Source organism: Anomaloglossus baeobatrachus, chromosome 9 (assembly GCF_048569485.1).
Source record: "Anomaloglossus baeobatrachus isolate aAnoBae1 chromosome 9, aAnoBae1.hap1, whole genome shotgun sequence".
Classification (NCBI taxonomy): Eukaryota; Metazoa; Chordata; class Amphibia; order Anura; family Aromobatidae; genus Anomaloglossus; species Anomaloglossus baeobatrachus.
In genome coordinates this window covers 188630242-188649206 of record NC_134361.1, presented here as the reverse complement: position 1 = coordinate 188649206, position 18965 = coordinate 188630242, and the positions used below count along the sequence as shown (strand labels likewise).

General features: G+C 48.0%; 1 protein-coding gene across 1 annotated transcript in view; it reads right to left on the bottom strand.

Annotated features, from left to right (window-relative positions):
• Positions 1–18965, bottom strand: part of LOC142251385 (kinesin-like protein KIF14) — a 128125-nt gene that overhangs the window by 59917 nt on the left and 49243 nt on the right. Inside the window, exons 11-13 of the mRNA XM_075324126.1 lie at positions 8708–8880; positions 8447–8594; positions 118–181 (exon numbers count right to left, since the gene is read on the bottom strand). Coding sequence (XP_075180241.1) covers positions 118–181; positions 8447–8594; positions 8708–8880 — 385 coding nt within the window. The remainder of the gene's footprint in view (positions 1–117; positions 182–8446; positions 8595–8707; positions 8881–18965) is intronic.

The window sequence follows — 18965 nt, the reverse complement described above, 5'->3', positions numbered from 1 at the left end:
AATACAAATATAAAGTCTAATTTTTTTTTACTTACACACACACACACACACACACACACACACAAGAGAACTTTAGAGAAGAAATAATGACATCTGTAGAATGAAAGGGGAACTTACCTGCAGCTCTTTGGCTTCTTCCATTTTTTGATGTTTGGCAAGATTAAGTTTTTCTTCCCAAGATCTGAAACCAGATATGACCATTTCAGTTGGTAAACGCTAAAAAACAACTTTACTAAAGCATTCTGTTTTAGTATTCAAAAGAAAGATAGTATCTTCCTGTAACCTATTGCATCGAGAAGTGTATATATTTTTTATTTAATTAAATATTCCCCATCTTTAAGATCCTATCCCACTACATAGTAGCTGTAATCATATTAGCAAATACCTCCAATTAAAAATGTAGCATATTTTTCCTGATTAGGTATGTCACTTACCTCATGTGCAGGGTATTGCAGTAGTTTAGGTATCCATGGTTACAACCATAAGCATCTCACTATGTATGCACATGAGGTAAGAGACATAGCTAATCAGGAGACCTGTACTACATTTCTAATTGGAGGTATTTGATAAAATAAAAATAATAATAATTAAAATAAAAATATTCAATAGAATGAATATAAAATATATAAATATAAATTCGTATATTTTATATTAAATTATATTTTATCGTATATGAAAAATCTAAAATAAAAACTATAAATTATAGAATGTGAATTAAATTATTTTATATTATATATTGTTTATTATGATTAGTTATAAAAAAAACCATAAGCATAATAAAATAAATATGATTAGGCTTATGTTTTTTATATAATATATATATAATATATATATATATATAATATATATATATATATATATATATATATATATATATATTAAAAAAATTTATATAAAAATAGGATGAATATATAAAAAAAATAGCATTATATTCCATTATATTTTAATTTTCATATTATTAATCTATTATAATATAATGTAAAAGTAATAGAATACAATGAATAATAATAGTAATAATACTACTTATACAACAATCATAATATAAAAAGAAGGGAATTTTGTTTACTTACCGTAAATTCCTTTTCTTCTAGCTCTAATTGGGAGACCCAGACAATTGGGTGTATAGCTACTGCCTCCGGAGGCCACACAAAGTATTACACTTAAAAGTGTAAGGCCCCTCCCCTTCTGCCTATACACCCCCCGTGGGATCACGGGCTCCTCAGTTTTAGTGCAAAAGCAAGAAGGAGGAAAGCCAATAAACTGGTTTAAAGCAAATTCAATCCGAAGGAATATCGGAGAACTGAAACCATTCAACATGAACAACATGTATATACAAAAAAACAGGGGCGGGCGCTGGGTCTCCCAATTAGAGCTAGAAGAAAAGGAATTTACGGTAAGTAAACAAAATTCCCTTCTTTGTCGCTCTATTGGGAGACCCAGACAATTGGGATGTCCAAAAGCAATCCCTGGGTGGGTAAATAATACCTCGTAGTAGAGCCGTAAAACGGCCCCTTCCTACAAGTGGGCAACTGCCGCCTGAAGGACTCGTCTGCCTATGCTGGCATCCGCCGAAGCATAGGCATGCACCTGATAGTGTTTCGTGAAAGTGTGGAGGCTGGACCAGGTAGCCGCCTGACACACATGCTGAGCCGTAGCCTGGTGCCTCAAAGCCCAGGACGCACCCACAGGTCTGGTAGAATGGGCCTTCAGCCCTGAGGGAACCGTAAGCCCCGCAGAACGATAAGCTCGAGAATTGGTTCCTTGATCCACCGAGCCGGGCTTGATTTGGAAGCCTGCGACCCTTTACACTGGCTAGCGACAAGGACAAGAATGCATCCGAGCGGCGCAGGGGCGCCGTACGATAGATGTAGAGTCTGAGTGCTCTCACCAGATCTAATCAAGTGCAAATCCTTTTCACATTGGTGAACTGGATGAGGCCAAACAGAGGGTACGGGGATACCCTGATTGAGATGAAAGGGGGGAAACCACCTTAGATATAAATTCCGGAACCGGACGCAGAACCCCTTGACCTGGTGAGACACCGGGAAGGGGGCCTTGCACGACAATGCTGCCCGGACAGACACTCTCCGAAGTGAAGTGACTGCCACAAGGAAAACCACTTTCTGCGAAAGGCGTGAGAGGGAAAAAACTCTCATAGGCTCGAATGGTGGTTTCTGAAGAGCCATCAGCACTCTGTTCAAATCACAGGGTTCTAACAGTCGTTTGTAAGGAGGGACTAATCGGCAAACCCCCTGCAGGAACGTGCGTACCTGAGGAAGTGTTGCTAGGCGCTTCTGAGAAAATACAGAGAGCGCTGAGATTTGTCCCTTAAGGGAGCCGAGCGACAAACCTTTTTCCAAACCGGATTGCAGGAAGGAAAGAAAGTAGGCAAGGCAAATGGCCAGGGAGAAACTCCCTGAGCAGAGCACCAAGATAAGAATATCTTCCACGTTCTGTGGTAGATCTTGGCAGATGTGGGTTTTCTGGCCTGTCTCATAGTGGTAATGACCTCTTGAGATAACCCTGCAGATGCTAGGATCCAGGACTCAATGGCCACACCGTCAGGTTGAGGGCCGCAGAATTCAGATGGAAAAACGGCCCTTGAGACAGCAAGTCTGGTCGGTCTGGTAGAGCCCACGGTTGGCCTACCGCGAGATGCCACAGATCCGGGTACCACGACCTCGTTGGCCCGTCTGGAGCGACGAGGATGGCGCGGCGGCAGTCGGACCTGATCTTGCGTAACACTCTGGGCAACAGTGCCAGAGGAGGAAACACATAAGGGAGTTGAAACTGCGACCAATCCTGAACTAAGGCGTCTGCCGCCAGAGCTCTGTGATCTTGAGACCGTGCCATGAATGTTGGGACCTTGTTGTTGTGCCGGGACGCCATTAGGTCGACGTCCGGCATCTCCCAGCGGCAACAGATCTCCTGAAACACGTCCGGGTGAAGAGACCATTCCCCTGCGTCCATGCCCTAGCGACTGAGAAAATCTGCTTCCCAGTTTTCTACGCCCGGGATGTGAACTGCGGATATGGTGGAAATTCGGAACTGCTTGCCTTCCAGCCACTGCTGGAAGGCTTGTAGGGCAAGATACACTGCCCTGATTTCCAGAACATTGATCTGAAGGGTGGACTCCTGCTGAGTCCACGTACCTTGAGCCCTGTGGTGGAGAAAAACTGCTCCCCACCCTGACAGACTCGCGTCCGTTGTGACCACCGCCCAGGATGGGGGTAGGAAAGGCTTTCCTTTTGACAATGAGGTGGGAAGAAGCCACTACTGAAGAGAATCCTTGGCCGCCTGAGAAAGGGAGACGTTCCTGTGTAGGGACGTCGACTTCCCGTCCCATTGGCGGAGAATGTCCCATTGTAGTGGACGCAGATGAAACTGCGCGAAAGGGACTGCCTCCATTGCTGCTACCATCTTCCCTAGGAAGTGCATGAGGCGTCTCAAGGGGTGCGACTGGCCCTGAAGGAGAGATTGCACCCCTGTCTGTAGTGAACGCTGTTTGTTCAGCGGAAGCATCACTATCGCTGAGAGAGTATGAAACTCCATGCCAAGATATGTTAGCGATTGGGTCGGGGTCAGATTTGACTTTGAAAAGTTGATGATCCACCCGAAACTCTGGAGAGTCTCCAGTGCAACGTTCAGGCTGTGTTGGCATGCCTCTTGAGAGGGTGCCTTGACAAGTAGATCGTCCAAGTAAGGGATCACAGAGTGACCCTGAGAGTGCAGGACTGCTACTACTGCTGCCATGACCTTGGTGAAGACCCGTGGGGCTGTCGCCAGACCGAAAGGCAGGGCTACGAACTGAAGGTGTTCGTCTCCTATAACGAAGCGTAGAAAAAACGCTGGTGCTCTGGAGCAATCGGCACGTGGAGATAAGCATCCATGATGTCTATTGATGCTAGGAAATCTCCTTGAGACATTGAGGCGATGACGGAGCGGAGGGATTCCATCCGGAACCGCCTGGTTTTCACATGCTTGTTGAGCAGTTTTAGGTCCAGAACAGGACGGAAATACCAGTCCTTTTTTGGCACCACAACAAATTGGAGTAAAAACCGTGACCTTGCTCCTGAAGAGGAACAGGGATCACCACTCCTTCTGCCTTTAGAGAGCACCCGCCTGCAGAAGGGCACCGGCTCGGTCGGGAGGTGGAGAAGTTCTGAAGAATCGAGTCGGAGGACGAGAACTGAACTCTATCCTGTACCCGTGAGACAGAATGTCTCTCACCCAACGGTCTTTTACCTGTGGCAGCCAAATGTCGCCAAAGCGGGAGAGCCTGCCACCGACCGAGGATGCGGAGAGAGGAGGCCGAAAGTCATGAGGAAGCCGCCTTGGTAGCGGTTCCTCCGGCTGCCTTCTTTGGGCGTGACTGAGCCCGCCAAGAATCTGAGCTCCTCCGATCCTTTTGAGTCCTTTTGGACGAGGAGAATTGGGACCTGCCCGAGCCTTGAAAGGACCGAAACCTCGACTGGCCCCTCCTCTGTTGGGGTTTGTTAGGTTTGGGCTGGGGTAAGGAAGAATCCTTACCCTTGGACTGTTTAATGATTTCATCCAATCTCTCACCAAACAGTCTGTCACCAGAAAATGGCAAACTGGTTAAGCACTTATTTGGAAGCAGAATCTGCCTTCCCTTCCCTTAACCACAAGGCTCTGCGTAAAACCACGGAGTTGGCGGACGCCACTGCCGTACGGCTCGTAGAGTCCAGGACAGCATTAATAGCGTAAGACGCAAATGCAGACATTTGAGAGGTTAAGGACGCTACTTGCGGAACAGATGTACGTGTGACAGTGTCAATCTGCGCAAGACCAGCTGAAATAGCTTGGAGTGCCCATACAGCTGCGAATGCTGGAGCAAACGACGCGCCGAGCTTCATAGATGGATTTCAACCAGAGCGCCATCTGTCTGTCAGTGGCATCTTTAAGTGAAGCCCCATCGTCCACTGCAACTATGGATCTAGTCGCAAGCCTGGAGATTGGAGGATCCACCTTTGGACACTGGGTCCAGCACTTGACCACGTCAGGGGGAAAGGGATAACGTGTATCCTTAAGACGTTTGGAGAAACGCTTATCTGGATAAGCGTGGTGTTTGTGAACTGCTTCTCTGAAGTCAGAGTGGTCCAGAAAAGTACTCAATTTACGCTTGGGATACCTGAAATGGAATTTCTCCTGCTGTGAAGCTGACTCCTCCACTGGAGGAGCTAAGGGAGAAATATCCAACATTCCATTGATGGACGCTATAAGATCATTCACTATGGCGTCACCATCAGGGGTATCCAGATTGAGAGCGGTCTCAGGATCAGAATCCTGATCAGCTACCTCTGCCTCATCATACAGAGAGTCCTCCTGCTGGGACCCTGACCAGTGTGATGAAGTCGAGGGCCGCTCCCAGCGAGCTCGCTTAGGCTGTCTGGGACTGTCGTCCGTGTCAGAGCCTTCACCCTGGGATGCATGGGACCCCCCCGGAGCACGGATTTGTTCCAAATGAGGGGGGCCAGGGAGCATTGAATCAACAGTGCCCATGGTCTGAGTTACCGGTCTGGACTGCAAAGTCTCTAGGATTTTAGTCATAGTCAGAGACAATCTATCAGCAAAAACTGCAAACTCCGTCCCTGTCACCTGGACAGTGTTCACAGGTGGTTCTCCTTGGGCCACCTCTAGCAGAGACCCCGGCTGAGCAAGTGCTACAGGGGAGCATTGCACCCAATGGGGGTCAGTGGAACCTGCCGGTAGAACAGCCTCACATGCGGTACAAGCAGCATAGAAAGCCTGTGCCTTGGCACCCTTGCTTTTTGCGGACGACATGCTGTTGTCTAGCCATCTAGGAGGGTATATAGCCAAGAATAGCGACCGTACAGTGCAATGTATAACATACAAGCATAAAGTACAAATGAACACTTCGGCACTAGTGGGGTCAGCACCTCAGGTGCTGCTTACCGCCCGCTCAAAAGCGGGTGTGTGCTCGCCCGAATCCTGTGTCTGGGTCTCCAAGAGCTTGTCTCCCTTCTCCAGCTCAGACTGCAAACAGGAATGGCTGCCGGCGTCCTGTGAAGAGGGGCGGGCCGTGGGCGTGCCCCAGACAAAGTGCGGGAAACTGGCGTCCCACTGTGTCCAGTGAGGGGGCTGGAGTGTGCTAAGCAGACTCCAGCCCTCGGCGCTGACGTTCTGAACAGCGTCCCGCCCCTCCCCTGACTGGCAGGCCTGGGGGCGGGAACGAAACAAAACTAGGCCGCAAAGCCGGGGACTCGAGTAATAAGCGCGGCCGTCCTATGTGCACGGCCAGCGCGGAAGTCCCCGGCGCACCACAAGTCCCAGCCGCGCCACAGTAAAAACAGCCAGCAGCGGCCGGCGCGGCAGTTCCTAATACATAAACTCACTCAGCTAAGCTGCAGTGAGTAATAGCACAAGCGCTCCGCGCTGTTGTCCCCGGCGCACTAACACACCCAGCATGCTGGTGTGTGTGTGTGCGCGATTTGTACGGGGACACAGAGTACCTTAATGTAGCAGGGCCCTGTCCCTGACGATACTCAGCTCCATATCCAGCAGGTTCTCCGGGTCTGTGGATGGAGCACGGTCTCAGTGCCTGGAGACCGGTAAGATCCCACTTCACCCAGAGCCCTGAGGGGGATGGGGAAGGAAAGCAGCATGTGGGCTCCAGCCTCCGTACCTGCAATGGATACCTCAACCTTAACAAACACCGCCGACAAGAGTGGGGTGAGAAGGGAGCATGCTGGGGGCCCTATATGGGCCCACTTTTCTTCCATCCGACATAGTCAGCAGCTGCTGCTGACTAAAACAGTGGAGCTATGCATGGATGTCTGACCTCCTTCGCACAAAGCATGAAAACTGAGGAGCCCGTGATCCCACGGGGGGTGTATAGGCAGAAGGGGAGGGGCCTTACACTTTTGTGTAATACTTTGTGTGGCCTCCGGAGGCAGTAGCTATACACCCAATTGTCTGGGTCTCCCAATAGAGCGACAAAGAAAAACGTAATCATATCAATCATAATAATACACCTAATGGGATAGGATCTTGGCGAAGGGGATACCCCTTTAAAGAGCCATGGAATTAATTGGATTCGATTGGCCATTATGCTCCCTTTAAGAGCACAGTGTAAATTACAACTATAGTACCATCTGTAGTGCCAAACTACACCAGACCAAAGTGTACCGCCCCACGCTCGGCTGCAGCAGAGCCGCTCGGATCCGGGCTCACTGGTAGGTGGCTTGAGCGTCTCCGGACCCAGGGGCCCTGTGGTCACTTAGATCTGAAAGGGGGGTTGGCGGTTTAGGGGGGACGTAGGTGTACGGCCGGAGCTGTGGTTGAGTTTGTGACGTCACCCACGGGATGTGGACACCACCGCTGCAGTTACGGGGCACCCGGGGGAGATGTTTATGCAGCAAGATGTTAACCCCTCCGTGGGCAGGGATGATGGCCCCGGGACTCGTAGAGTGTTATGTGGTTGGGTGGTGCAGGGAGGTGCGCAGCCGGAGGGCACTGTTGTACTCACGATTAGTAACGCACACAAGTCTCTGCTAAAAAAAGTTGATGGTGGTCTGTGCCCGCAGCCGGCTGAGTTGGGTCTCCCACCCGGTTGGTGGTCTCTTCCTTTTTCCTGCACAGTGTTGTGCATCTGTGGACTGCCTGCGCTTCAGCGACGGGAGTCCGCTCCCCGGCTTTGAGTATGTCGGGGGAACCCTTTTGGACGCAGATGCTGGCCCGTGGCATCTCTCGGCCTGTGCAGTGGCTTTCTATCCCCCTCGTTGGGCTGTTGTCTTCAGTCGGGACTTTGGGTGGGACAGGACCTATAGTCCAAACCGCAATCAGTTAATTAACTCGGTCCAGTGGCATCTGGACCTCGTTTCAGGGTCTGAGTACCCCCCTTTGTGCTCCGGTTTCCAAGTCGGTTCCCCGGGTCGGTACCGGCAGGCCACTACCATGTCCCGGTCCACCACGGTTCCACCGAACAGTCTTCCCGGCTCCTGCAGGCTGAGCCCACCGCTTGCCTCCTAGCCAAAGGTGCCCGGGCTCCTACCCTGGCACCTGTCAGTCTATTACAGGCCTGTCACAAAGGCCTGTCCTCCTCCACTCAACTCTCAAAACTCAACTGCCCTGTGTTTCCTGCCTCAGGCTCTCTGAACTCCTCGGTGGGCATGGCCAACCACCTAGCTCCGCCCCCTGGTGTGTCCAAGCACAGAGGGGTGACTAGGTTTTAATGGTTTGCTGATGACACCTTTTTAGGGGACAGGTGTTGTGCGGGGCACTGACTGACTACCTGGCTAGTCCAGGGCGTCACAAAAGCAGGGCTGGTATTTTCATTATTACTATGAACGCTTACAACATGATTATTGCTCTTTTAAAAAAAAAAATAAATAAATGAAAAAAATAAAAAAAATGCAATTGTTTGGAATGTAAAAACCTTTCTCAGACTATTTATTGTACTCACTTCTGGGTCTCGGTCAGCTGTCGCTCTTGAGAGGATAGACGCTCTCTCAGAGAACATATCTCCTGTAAACTCGCCTCATATACAGACGGATCCACCCCCTGTACACACTGCTGAGCGGCCTTGAGTTTCTCTATCTCAGACTTCAGCTCTGAAAACAGTGTAAAAAAAAAAATACAGAAAATGGGAATCAGAAGCTAATCAGTGGTAATTGATTTTTTTAATTTTTTTTTTTATTATTTTGCAAATAGACTCATTCCATACCTCTAAACAGAGCAGCATTGGAGTCTTCATTGACTCTGGCCACATTGATAATGTTCCTGGCTTGAGTAGCGTACCGTAAAGTACTAAGACTCTCCTCCAGGTGCACAGAGGCAGGACTGATGGTAGCAATCATTGCTGTCTTAGAATTTCCACCCAAACTCTCCTTTAGGAGCCTGTGAGAATAAAAAAATATTATATATATATATATATATATATATATATATATATATTATAATATATTATTTTAACCTACATTTCAAGGGGGAAAAAAAATACATAATTTCCACCTTTATTTAAATTCCTTCATGTTAGGACCATTTTCCTTTGGTTCTGTTTTTTTTATTTGCATTTTTTCCCTCTCCGTCCAACAGTCATAACTTTAATTTTTCCCATTCACAATTTTTTTTTTTTTAAAAAAAAAAAAAAAAAAAAAAAAAAAAAAAAGGACAAGTTGTACTTTTAGATGACCCCACTTTTTTTTTTTTTTTTACTGTGTAAAGTACCAAAAAGCAGGATAAGATATTCCAAGTGCAGTGTAATGGGAAAAAAACAAAACAAAAACAAAAAAACACAATTACCGTAAGCCATTTTTTACTTACATTGTTAATTATATGCTTAAAATTACCTGGAAATTTGATTCTCCAGGTCATTACCACATGGATACCAAAACATGCATAATTTGGTTTGGCTCTTTTCTTTTTAAAAAGAGGTGACTTTTTTGAAAATGTGTATATAACAAAAACTAAAACTAAACCTAAAGACTAAAACAAAAACTAAAACCAAAAAAAAACAAAAATTATTATTATATATTATATTCAATTATTACATACTTTTCTGGGGGTTACATGGGAAGTTTTGATCATCTCTTATTGCCTTTTTTGTGGTGTGGCATAAAAGTTGGGTGATTTGAACTTTTATAATTTTCTTCATATTTTTAAAAACATTTTTGGTTCTTCACTATTTGTTAGTCCCCTCACTGAACCTTAACCTGAGCTCATCTGATCGCTCGTACTATACACAGCAATACTATGTACTGCTGCATACAGTACATTTCACGGCCAATTATGAACACCAGCGAGAAGGTGGTGCTCAAAGGAGGTAATTTACAGGCAAGGGGGTCTTCAGTAGACCTCCGCTAGCAATGGCAACCAATCGGCACCTCACTGCGGCACCAATGGGAGCATAGAATTACATTCACATATATGTGTGACGCCCTGGGAAAGCCAGGGGTCACAGGTAATGACACCACCACACCCTACACCCCGGTTAGGCACATCAAAGCTAGACCAGAAACCCTTGTTGCCCTCCCCAGGGGCTGATGTCCACACCAGGGGGTGGAGCCAGGCGGTTGGTCTCCACCCACCAAGGAGTTTACAGTCCTGGAGGAGGGAAAACACAGTCAGAGAGAGTTTAGCTCAGGCAGAGCTTGAGTGGTAGAGGAGCAAGTGTGAGGAGAAAAGTGACAGCAACTGAGCCTGAGGTGAGTTCGGGTGTGTGCCCCGGACAGACAGCAAGGTTAGCAGACTGCGGTGACCGTCTGCAGGAGTGGCCTATCTGAGGTGCCATGAGGACCGTGGTGGACGGGTGGTGACCCGGCGGTACCAGACCGGTACACAAGGAGAAGCCAGCACCATTGGCAGGGGCCTTTCGGATCCCGGCAAGGCTAGGAGTCGCCGTAAATTTGCCAAATCCGTCAGTGAAGGGGACCTCCGGGTTCCCAAACAACTAAGTCCCGATTGAAGGCAACAGTCCAACCGTATGAGAGAGACACACCGCCACGGCACCAGTTTCTCAGGGCCAGCGCCTGCGGGCAAAGAGGGGCTCCTCCGGCCCATATCCAAGTCGGGGAGCGGGTTACCGGTGGGAACCCATCGCTACCAACATTACACAAGGTGCAGGGAAAGAGACAGTCACCGTTAACTACCAGGGAAAAGCAATAGCAGCCGTCCGTGGGAACAGTCTTTCCAGCCGTGTGTTTTACCGAGAACTGTGTCACCGTCTCAGGCTGAGTGAGTACCACCGTGCCGTGAGGCACAGCGCTGCCCCTCCCATGACCCTGCACCTCACCAGGCCCCGCACCTGGCCTGCCATCCCTCATCCTCCACCCCATCACTGGGCCCCGGGACAACCAACCCCTACCCACGGAGGGGAGAACTAACAACTCTGCTGCTCCCTGTCACCGCTCCCGGGATCCCCATACAGAGAAGCGGTGGTGTTACCAAAAATCACCACAACCGTGGGTGGCGTCACGGACAATAAATCCCCAAAACCAATCCCCTATCCACTCACGGGCGAGGAGCGCCGCTCTAGTCCCCGGGATCCGGCCCATCGCTCGAGCCACCGAGCAGCAGAGGCCGCAGCAGCAGCGGCAGCCGGACCCGAGCAGTGGGAGAGCGCAGCGTCCCCTCCTCCGCCCGCGACATATGCACCACTTTCACCACCCACTGGCATCTGCGATTGGTTGCTATTGTCGCGGGTGGAGGAGGGGACGCTGCGCTCTCCCACTGCTCGGGTCTGGCTGCTGCTCAGTGGTGGCTCGAGCGGTGGTCCGGATCCCAGGCACTCGAGCGGCGTTCCTCGCTCGTGAGTGAAAAGGGGGAATTGATTGTAGGGGTTGGATATTGTCCGTGACGCCACCCACTGTTGTGGTGAGATTGGTGACACCTCCGCTGCTCTGGACGGGGATCCCGGGAACGATGACAGGGAGCAGCCTGAATGTTAGTTCTCCCCTCCGTGGGTAGGGGGTTGTTTGTCCCGGGACCCGGTGATGGGGTAGGGATGGATGGCAGGCGGGTTACGGGGCCTAGTAAGGTGCAGGGTCACTGGGGCAGCGCTGTGCCGCACGGCACGGTGGTACTCACCTCAGCCAATGATGTACACAGAGTCTCCGGTAAAACAAACGGCTGGATGGACGGGTCCCACAGATGGCTGCGGTGTTTCTCCTCCCGGCAGGTTGATGGTGACTGCCTTTCCCTGCACCTGTGTACTGTAAATGGTCCCAATGGGTTCCCACCGGTAACCCGCTCCCCAGCTTGAAGGTTGCTGAAGGAGCCCTTTTTGCCCGCAGGCTCTGGCCCTGGGAACTTTAGCCTTGGTGGTGACTGTGTTTCCCTCTCTCGGTTGGACGGTTGCCTTCTGTCGGGACTTGGCTGCTGGGAAACCCAGGAGGTTCCCTTTGCTAACGGATTTGACAAATTCACAGCGACTCCTAGCCTTGCCGGGGTCCGTAAGCCCCTGCTGGCTTCTCTTTGCGTACCGGTCCGGTACCGCCGGGCCACCGCTCGTCCACGGTCCTTACGGCTAGCTCCAATAAGCCTCTCCTGCAGACGGTCACCACCATCTGCCAACCTTGCTGATCCGTCCTGGCCACACACCCGGACCACTTTCAGGCTACTCAACTGCTACTTCCCTCCTCTCACTTTCACTTCCAAACTATCTCCCTCTCTTTTCCAGTCTCCAGGACTGTGAACTCCTCGGTGGGCGGGACCAACCGCCTGGCCCACCCCCTGGTGTGGACATAAGCCCCTGGAGGGAGGCAACAAGGGTTTTTGTCTGACTTCGGTGTGCCTGACCGGGAGTGTGGGGTGTGTTGGTGGTGTTCTGTGACGACCTGGCTTGTCCAGGGCGCCACACTATCACATGTGCCCCCACCCTGACTGACAGAGTGTCAGTTGACTGCTTCCAACCACAGACAATATGCGCATTTAATTGTGATCTAAAAATATAGTATAACATGGGGGGACCCGACGCCAAATATTTCGATACCCAGCACAGATAAATCATACGGCTACAGACTGCAACCCCCAGCTGGGCGCTTATCTTTGTGTATCAAAAAAAAGGAACTGCATGTGGCTTTTTTTATTATTTAAATACTAATTTGAAAAAAGTGATGTGCAGTTCCCCCCAATTTTGATACCCACCGAAGATAAAGCCTGACAGCTGGGGCCGTTATTCTCATTCTGGGGAGACCCATGCTTATTGGGCCCCCACCAGCCTAAAAATAGCAGAAACCAAAAGGGGTGTTTCTGCACATAAGAATTCCATCCAATATCCATCATGGTTTAGAAAAAATATCAAATTTTAGTCATAATTGAAGTACAACATTATATTATTATTTTATTATTCGCTGGTATACACAGAATTTAAAAAGACCCTACCCCATAAAAACAACCAAAGAAAAACTGGTGCGTTGTGGAACAAGACATAATATCAAAAAATTCATGTATCATACATATATAGATTCCTGGGTATGAGTAGGCAAGGGCACATCCAATGATTGCCCACAACTATATTAAGGTGCCAGTAAAGCTCAATGTGTTTTTAAACCTTAAACCTGCAGTTTACATTCCATATTGTGGCCAAATCTATGATTCATAACTATATGGATGGAATAAGGCTATTTTTCAGTTGGCAGAGTTGATATATACATCATTTATAGGGGACACAATCTTCAAAGACAATATATATGTATATAGTACAATCCAATTAACAAGGGCACAAGACTGCGTTATTACATAGGGTATATCCCAACATTTAAAGATGTTTTATATTTTGTCAACCTGATATTTGCCTTATGTCATAAATGGATTATCCCCATCAAGGTTGAAATAATTCAGAGGGCCAAGGTTGATGTCCCCAACAGGTGAACCACAACGCCCAGCACCTCAATATAAACACTGGTACGTTATGGAATAACCATGATGGCAGTGCTTCCCATATCACATATATAATTATGAGTTGCTAGATGTATTTGTAAATAGGTGAGGACACCTCCAGAGATTTCCCACAAGATCTTATATCAGAGGCAAAAACACCTCCGTTAAGGTTTAGTACAAATCAAGGAGCCATAGTCTGTATACCCAGGTGACGAACCACAACGCCCAGCACCTCGACGCGCGTTTCGCCTCTCGCTTCGTCAGGAGGTGCTGGGGTAGCCGTGGAGTCACTCTTATATAGTGAAAGCCCACCTGGTGTCTTAGTACGGCGCGCGCCGCACAGCGGAGGTCGCATCGCCCACTTCCGCCGGCGTCCCGGAAGGCGCTCTGCGCATGCGCAAAGAACAACCCACAATTGGGCGCCGGCAGAGGGGGCGAGGCAGACTCCGATGTGCAGAGCGCGCTCTGACATCAGTGTGGCCGAGTGGCCATATTAGATGGGGGCAAAAGTACTGGCAACATTCAAACCAAATCCACATGCATGTTGTGGCTTTCAGGGCGGTGATTTTAGTTAACAATTGTATATAACATACAGCCTAAGCGCATATGAGAAGGAAAACCTTGGAAACCATGACGAATTCAATAAGAATTATCCGGGAAGCATAATTAAGCATGTTTATGAACATCTGACCTCTGGTGGACAGACCCCTGTACAACATCAAAATATACCCAATGGTAAGTAAAAAAGGGGGTATGATACACAAATACCAGAACTCATATATTAGCAGATATTCACCCACCACATTAACATATATAGCAACATTCGCAATATAAATGAAATGGGATAATGATTTTTGCTTCCAGATGTGCAATCCCTCAAGATATAATTCTCATAATCCAAGGGAGCCTTCTCATGCAGTTGTCACTTCATTCCGTCCCTATGCAACATACATGTGGAACATTCTACATAAAAAGAAAACAAAAAGGTACAAAAAAAACACATAATTAGAGTGACCAAAAAGTTATTAAAAAGTAAGATACAAGGCGGCAGGCAATCCGGTAACAGAATCAATAGTCAGTGCCAAATCAAAAATACATATTATATGTATATATTTGATCATAACAAGGGGGCCAGCAAGATGAGGACAAAGGTCAGCAAAACAGAGGATGAGGGCAGGGGGACCACATGGCGGAGAGGGAGCCAACGGAGGCAAAGTCTTATAAAAAAGGTTTAAAGGAGATAGAATCATTTAACCCCCTCGGTTTCTCCGTCTCCAAAACCGTGATCCACCTGACCTCCCTCTGTGCCAGGATTCTCTTAGGATCACCCCCCCTGGGACTCAGATATATTCTATCAATCCCCCGGAACTTAAGAAGCCGCCAATTGCAATTATGACTCTCCCTAAAATGCTTCGGGATGTTCTTCAATAGCTCAAGTTCCTCAGGTTTCACCACCCCAGCAGCCCTCTTTATGTCCCTAATGTGCTCCAAGATCCTTACTCTAAACTCGCGAGAGGTAAGCCCCACGTAAATGAGTCCGCAGGGACATTTTGCCCAGTACACCACATACGTCGTCCTACAGTTGATATTGTGGACGATTTTAAACTCTTTGTTGTTTGCAGAGTTATGGAAGGTAAAGGTCCTTTCCATTTGTGAGCAAGCCCCACAGTCTCCACAACTGAAGGAGCCCCATCTAGGACCCCCAGTCCTCTCCAAAAAATTTGAGGGTGGTGGTATGTAGTGACTCCTCACTATCATATCCCCCAATGTTTTGGATCTTCGAGGAGTGATTTGTGGTCTATCTGATAAGACAGATTTCAAGTCTTTATCAGACAATAAAATGGGCCAATACCTCTCTACAACTTCCTTCATTTTGCGCCACTGGGAGTGATAAGGTGTAATTAACCTCACTTGGTCATCCGCTTTCTTCTTTTTTGATGGAACCAAGAGGTCATCCCTAGGGGTCGCTCTGGCCCTATCATATCCCTGTTGGATTGCCCTATTAGTATAATGCCTGTTCCTAAAGCGTTTTTTCAAATCCAGGGCTTGCCCCTCAAACAGGTCAACATTTGAGCATATGCGTCGAGCCCTAAGGAACTGACCTGTTGGAATTGAGTTGATGACTTGTGGCGGATGGGATGACTTGGCACTCAGGAGAGAGTTCACAGCTGTGCTCTTTCTGTAGATGTCCGTTCTTATTAAACCGCCCTCGTCCTTCACAACCCTTACGTCCAAAAACTCAATAGAATCCATGCTGGAATGGTAAGTCAAATTTATATTGAAAACATTATCATTCAATGCCAGCATGAATGAATCAAGCTTTTCCCGCTCACCCTGCCAGATAGCAAAGACATCGTCTATAAACCTCACCCACATCAGTACTGAGCCACAGTCCTCCTCAGGGAATTGTATCAGGCGTTCCCAATACCCCAGGAAGAGGCACGCATACGAGGGCGCACAAGACGCCCCCATAGCGGTGCCCCTCTCCTGGAGATAGTAGCGCCCCCTGAAGAGGAAGTAGTTGTGGGTGAGGATAAATCTAAGCAGGGTGAGGAGGAGATCAATCAACGACCTGTCAAGGGATGTGGTACATAGAAAAAATTCTACTGCCCTTAACCCATCTCTATGAGAGATGGACGTATAAAGAGACTCCACGTCTGCAGTGAACATTATAGTATCACTGTCCAGATGTAACTCCTGCAGACGGACTAAAAAGTCAGTGGAGTCTCTTATATACGAAGGCAGATCCATCATTAAGGGCTTCAAGTAATAATCCAGAAAGACACATATGGGTTCACATAGACCATTGATGCCCGAAACGATGGGTCTACCAGGCGGATTTTCAATGTCCTTGTGGTCCACAAGGACATTGAAAATCCGCCCGGTAGACCCATCGTTTCGGGCATCAATGGTCTATGTGAACCCATATGTGTCTTTCTGGATTATTACTTGAAGCCCTTAATGATGGATCTGCCTTCGTATATAAGAGACTCCACTGACTTTTTAGTCCGTCTGCAGGAGTTACATCTGGACAGTGATACTATAATGTTCACTGCAGACGTGGAGTCTCTTTATACGTCCATCTCTCATAGAGATGGGTTAAGGGCAGTAGAATTTTTTCTATGTACCACATCCCTTGACAGGTCGTTGATTGATCTCCTCCTCACCCTGCTTAGATTTATCCTCACCCACAACTACTTCCTCTTCAGGGGGCGCTACTATCTCCAGGAGAGGGGCACCGCTATGGGGGCGTCTTGTGCGCCCTCGTATGCGTGCCTCTTCCTGGGGTATTGGGAACGCCTGATACAATTCCCTGAGGAGGACTGTGGCTCAGTACTGATGTGGGTGAGGTTTATAGACGATGTCTTTGCTATCTGGCAGGGTGAGCGGGAAAAGCTTGATTCATTCATGCTGGCATTGAATGATAATGTTTTCAATATAAATTTGACTTACCATTCCAGCATGGATTCTATTGAGTTTTTGGACGTAAGGGTTGTGAAGGACGAGGGCGGTTTAATAAGAACGGACATCTACAGAAAGAGCACAGCTGTGAACTCTCTCCTGAGTGCCAAGTCATCCCATCCGCCACAAGTCATCAACTCAATTCCAACAGGTCAGTTCCTTAGGGCTCGACGCATATGCTCAAATGTTGACCTGTTTGAGGGGCAAGCCCTGGATTTGAAAAAACGCTTTAGGAACAGGCATTATACTAATAGGGCAATCCAACAGGGATATGATAGGGCCAGAGCGACCCCTAGGGATGACCTCTTGGTTCCATCAAAAAAGAAGAAAGCGGATGACCAAGTGAGGTTAATTACACCTTATCACTCCCAGTGGCGCAAAATGAAGGAAGTTGTAGAGAGGTATTGGCCCATTTTATTGTCTGATAAAGACTTGAAATCTGTCTTATCAGATAGACCACAAATCACTCCTCGAAGATCCAAAACATTGGGGGATATGATAGTGAGGAGTCACTACATACCACCACCCTCAAATTTTTTGGAGAGGACTGGGGGTCCTAGATGGGGCTCCTTCAGTTGTGGAGACTGTGGGGCTTGCTCACAAATGGAAAGGACCTTTACCTTCCATAACTCTGCAAACAACAAAGAGTTTAAAATCGTCCACAATATCAACTGTAGGACGACGTATGTGGTGTACTGGGCAAAATGTCCCTGCGGACTCATTTACGTGGGGCTTACCTCTCGCGAGTTTAGAGTAAGGATCTTGGAGCACATTAGGGACATAAAGAGGGCTGCTGGGGTGGTGAAACCTGAGGAACTTGAGCTATTGAAGAACATCCCGAAGCATTTTAGGGAGAGTCATAATTGCAATTGGCGGCTTCTTAAGTTCCGGGGGATTGATAGAATATATCTGAGTCCCAGGGGGGGTGATCCTAAGAGAATCCTGGCACAGAGGGAGGTCAGGTGGATCACGGTTTTGGAGACGGAGAAACCGAGGGGGTTAAATGATTCTATCTCCTTTAAACCTTTTTTATAAGACTTTGCCTCCGTTGGCTCCCTCTCCGCCATGTGGTCCCCCTGCCCTCATCCTCTGTTTTGCTGACCTTTGTCCTCATCTTGCTGGCCCCCTTGTTATGATCAAATATATACATATAATATGTATTTTTGATTTGGCACTGACTATTGATTCTGTTACCGGATTGCCTGCCGCCTTGTATCTTACTTTTTAATAACTTTTTGGTCACTCTAATTATGTGTTTTTTTGTACCTTTTTGTTTTCTTTTTATGTAGAATGTTCCACATGTATGTTGCATAGGGACGGAATGAAGTGACAACTGCATGAGAAGGCTCCCTTGGATTATGAGAATTATATCTTGAGGGATTGCACATCTGGAAGCAAAAATCATTATCCCATTTCATTTATATTGCGAATGTTGCTATATATGTTAATGTGGTGGGTGAATATCTGCTAATATATGAGTTCTGGTATTTGTGTATCATACCCCCTTTTTTACTTACCATTGGGTATATTTTGATGTTGTACAGGGGTCTGTCCACCAGAGGTCAGATGTTCATAAACATGCTTAATTATGCTTCCCGGATAATTCTTATTGAATTCGTCATGGTTTCCAAGGTTTTCCTTCTCATATGCGCTTAGGCTGTATGTTATATACAATTGTTAACTAAAATCACCGCCCTGAAAGCCACAACATGCATGTGGATTTGGTTTGAATGTTGCCAGTACTTTTGCCCCCATCTAATATGGCCACTCGGCCACACTGATGTCAGAGCGCGCTCTGCACATCGGAGTCTGCCTCGCCCCCTCTGCCGGCGCCCAATTGTGGGTTGTTCTTTGCGCATGCGCAGAGCGCCTTCCGGGACGCCGGCGGAAGTGGGCGATGCAACCTCCGCTGTGCGGCGCGCGCCGTACTAAGACACCAGGTGGGCTTTCACTATATAAGAGTGACTCCACGGCTACCCCAGCACCTCCTGACGAAGCGAGAGGCGAAACGCGCGTCGAGGTGCTGGGCGTTGTGGTTCGTCACCTGGGTATACAGACTATGGCTCCTTGATTTGTACTAAACCTTAACGGAGGTGTTTTTGCCTCTGATATAAGATCTTGTGGGAAATCTCTGGAGGTGT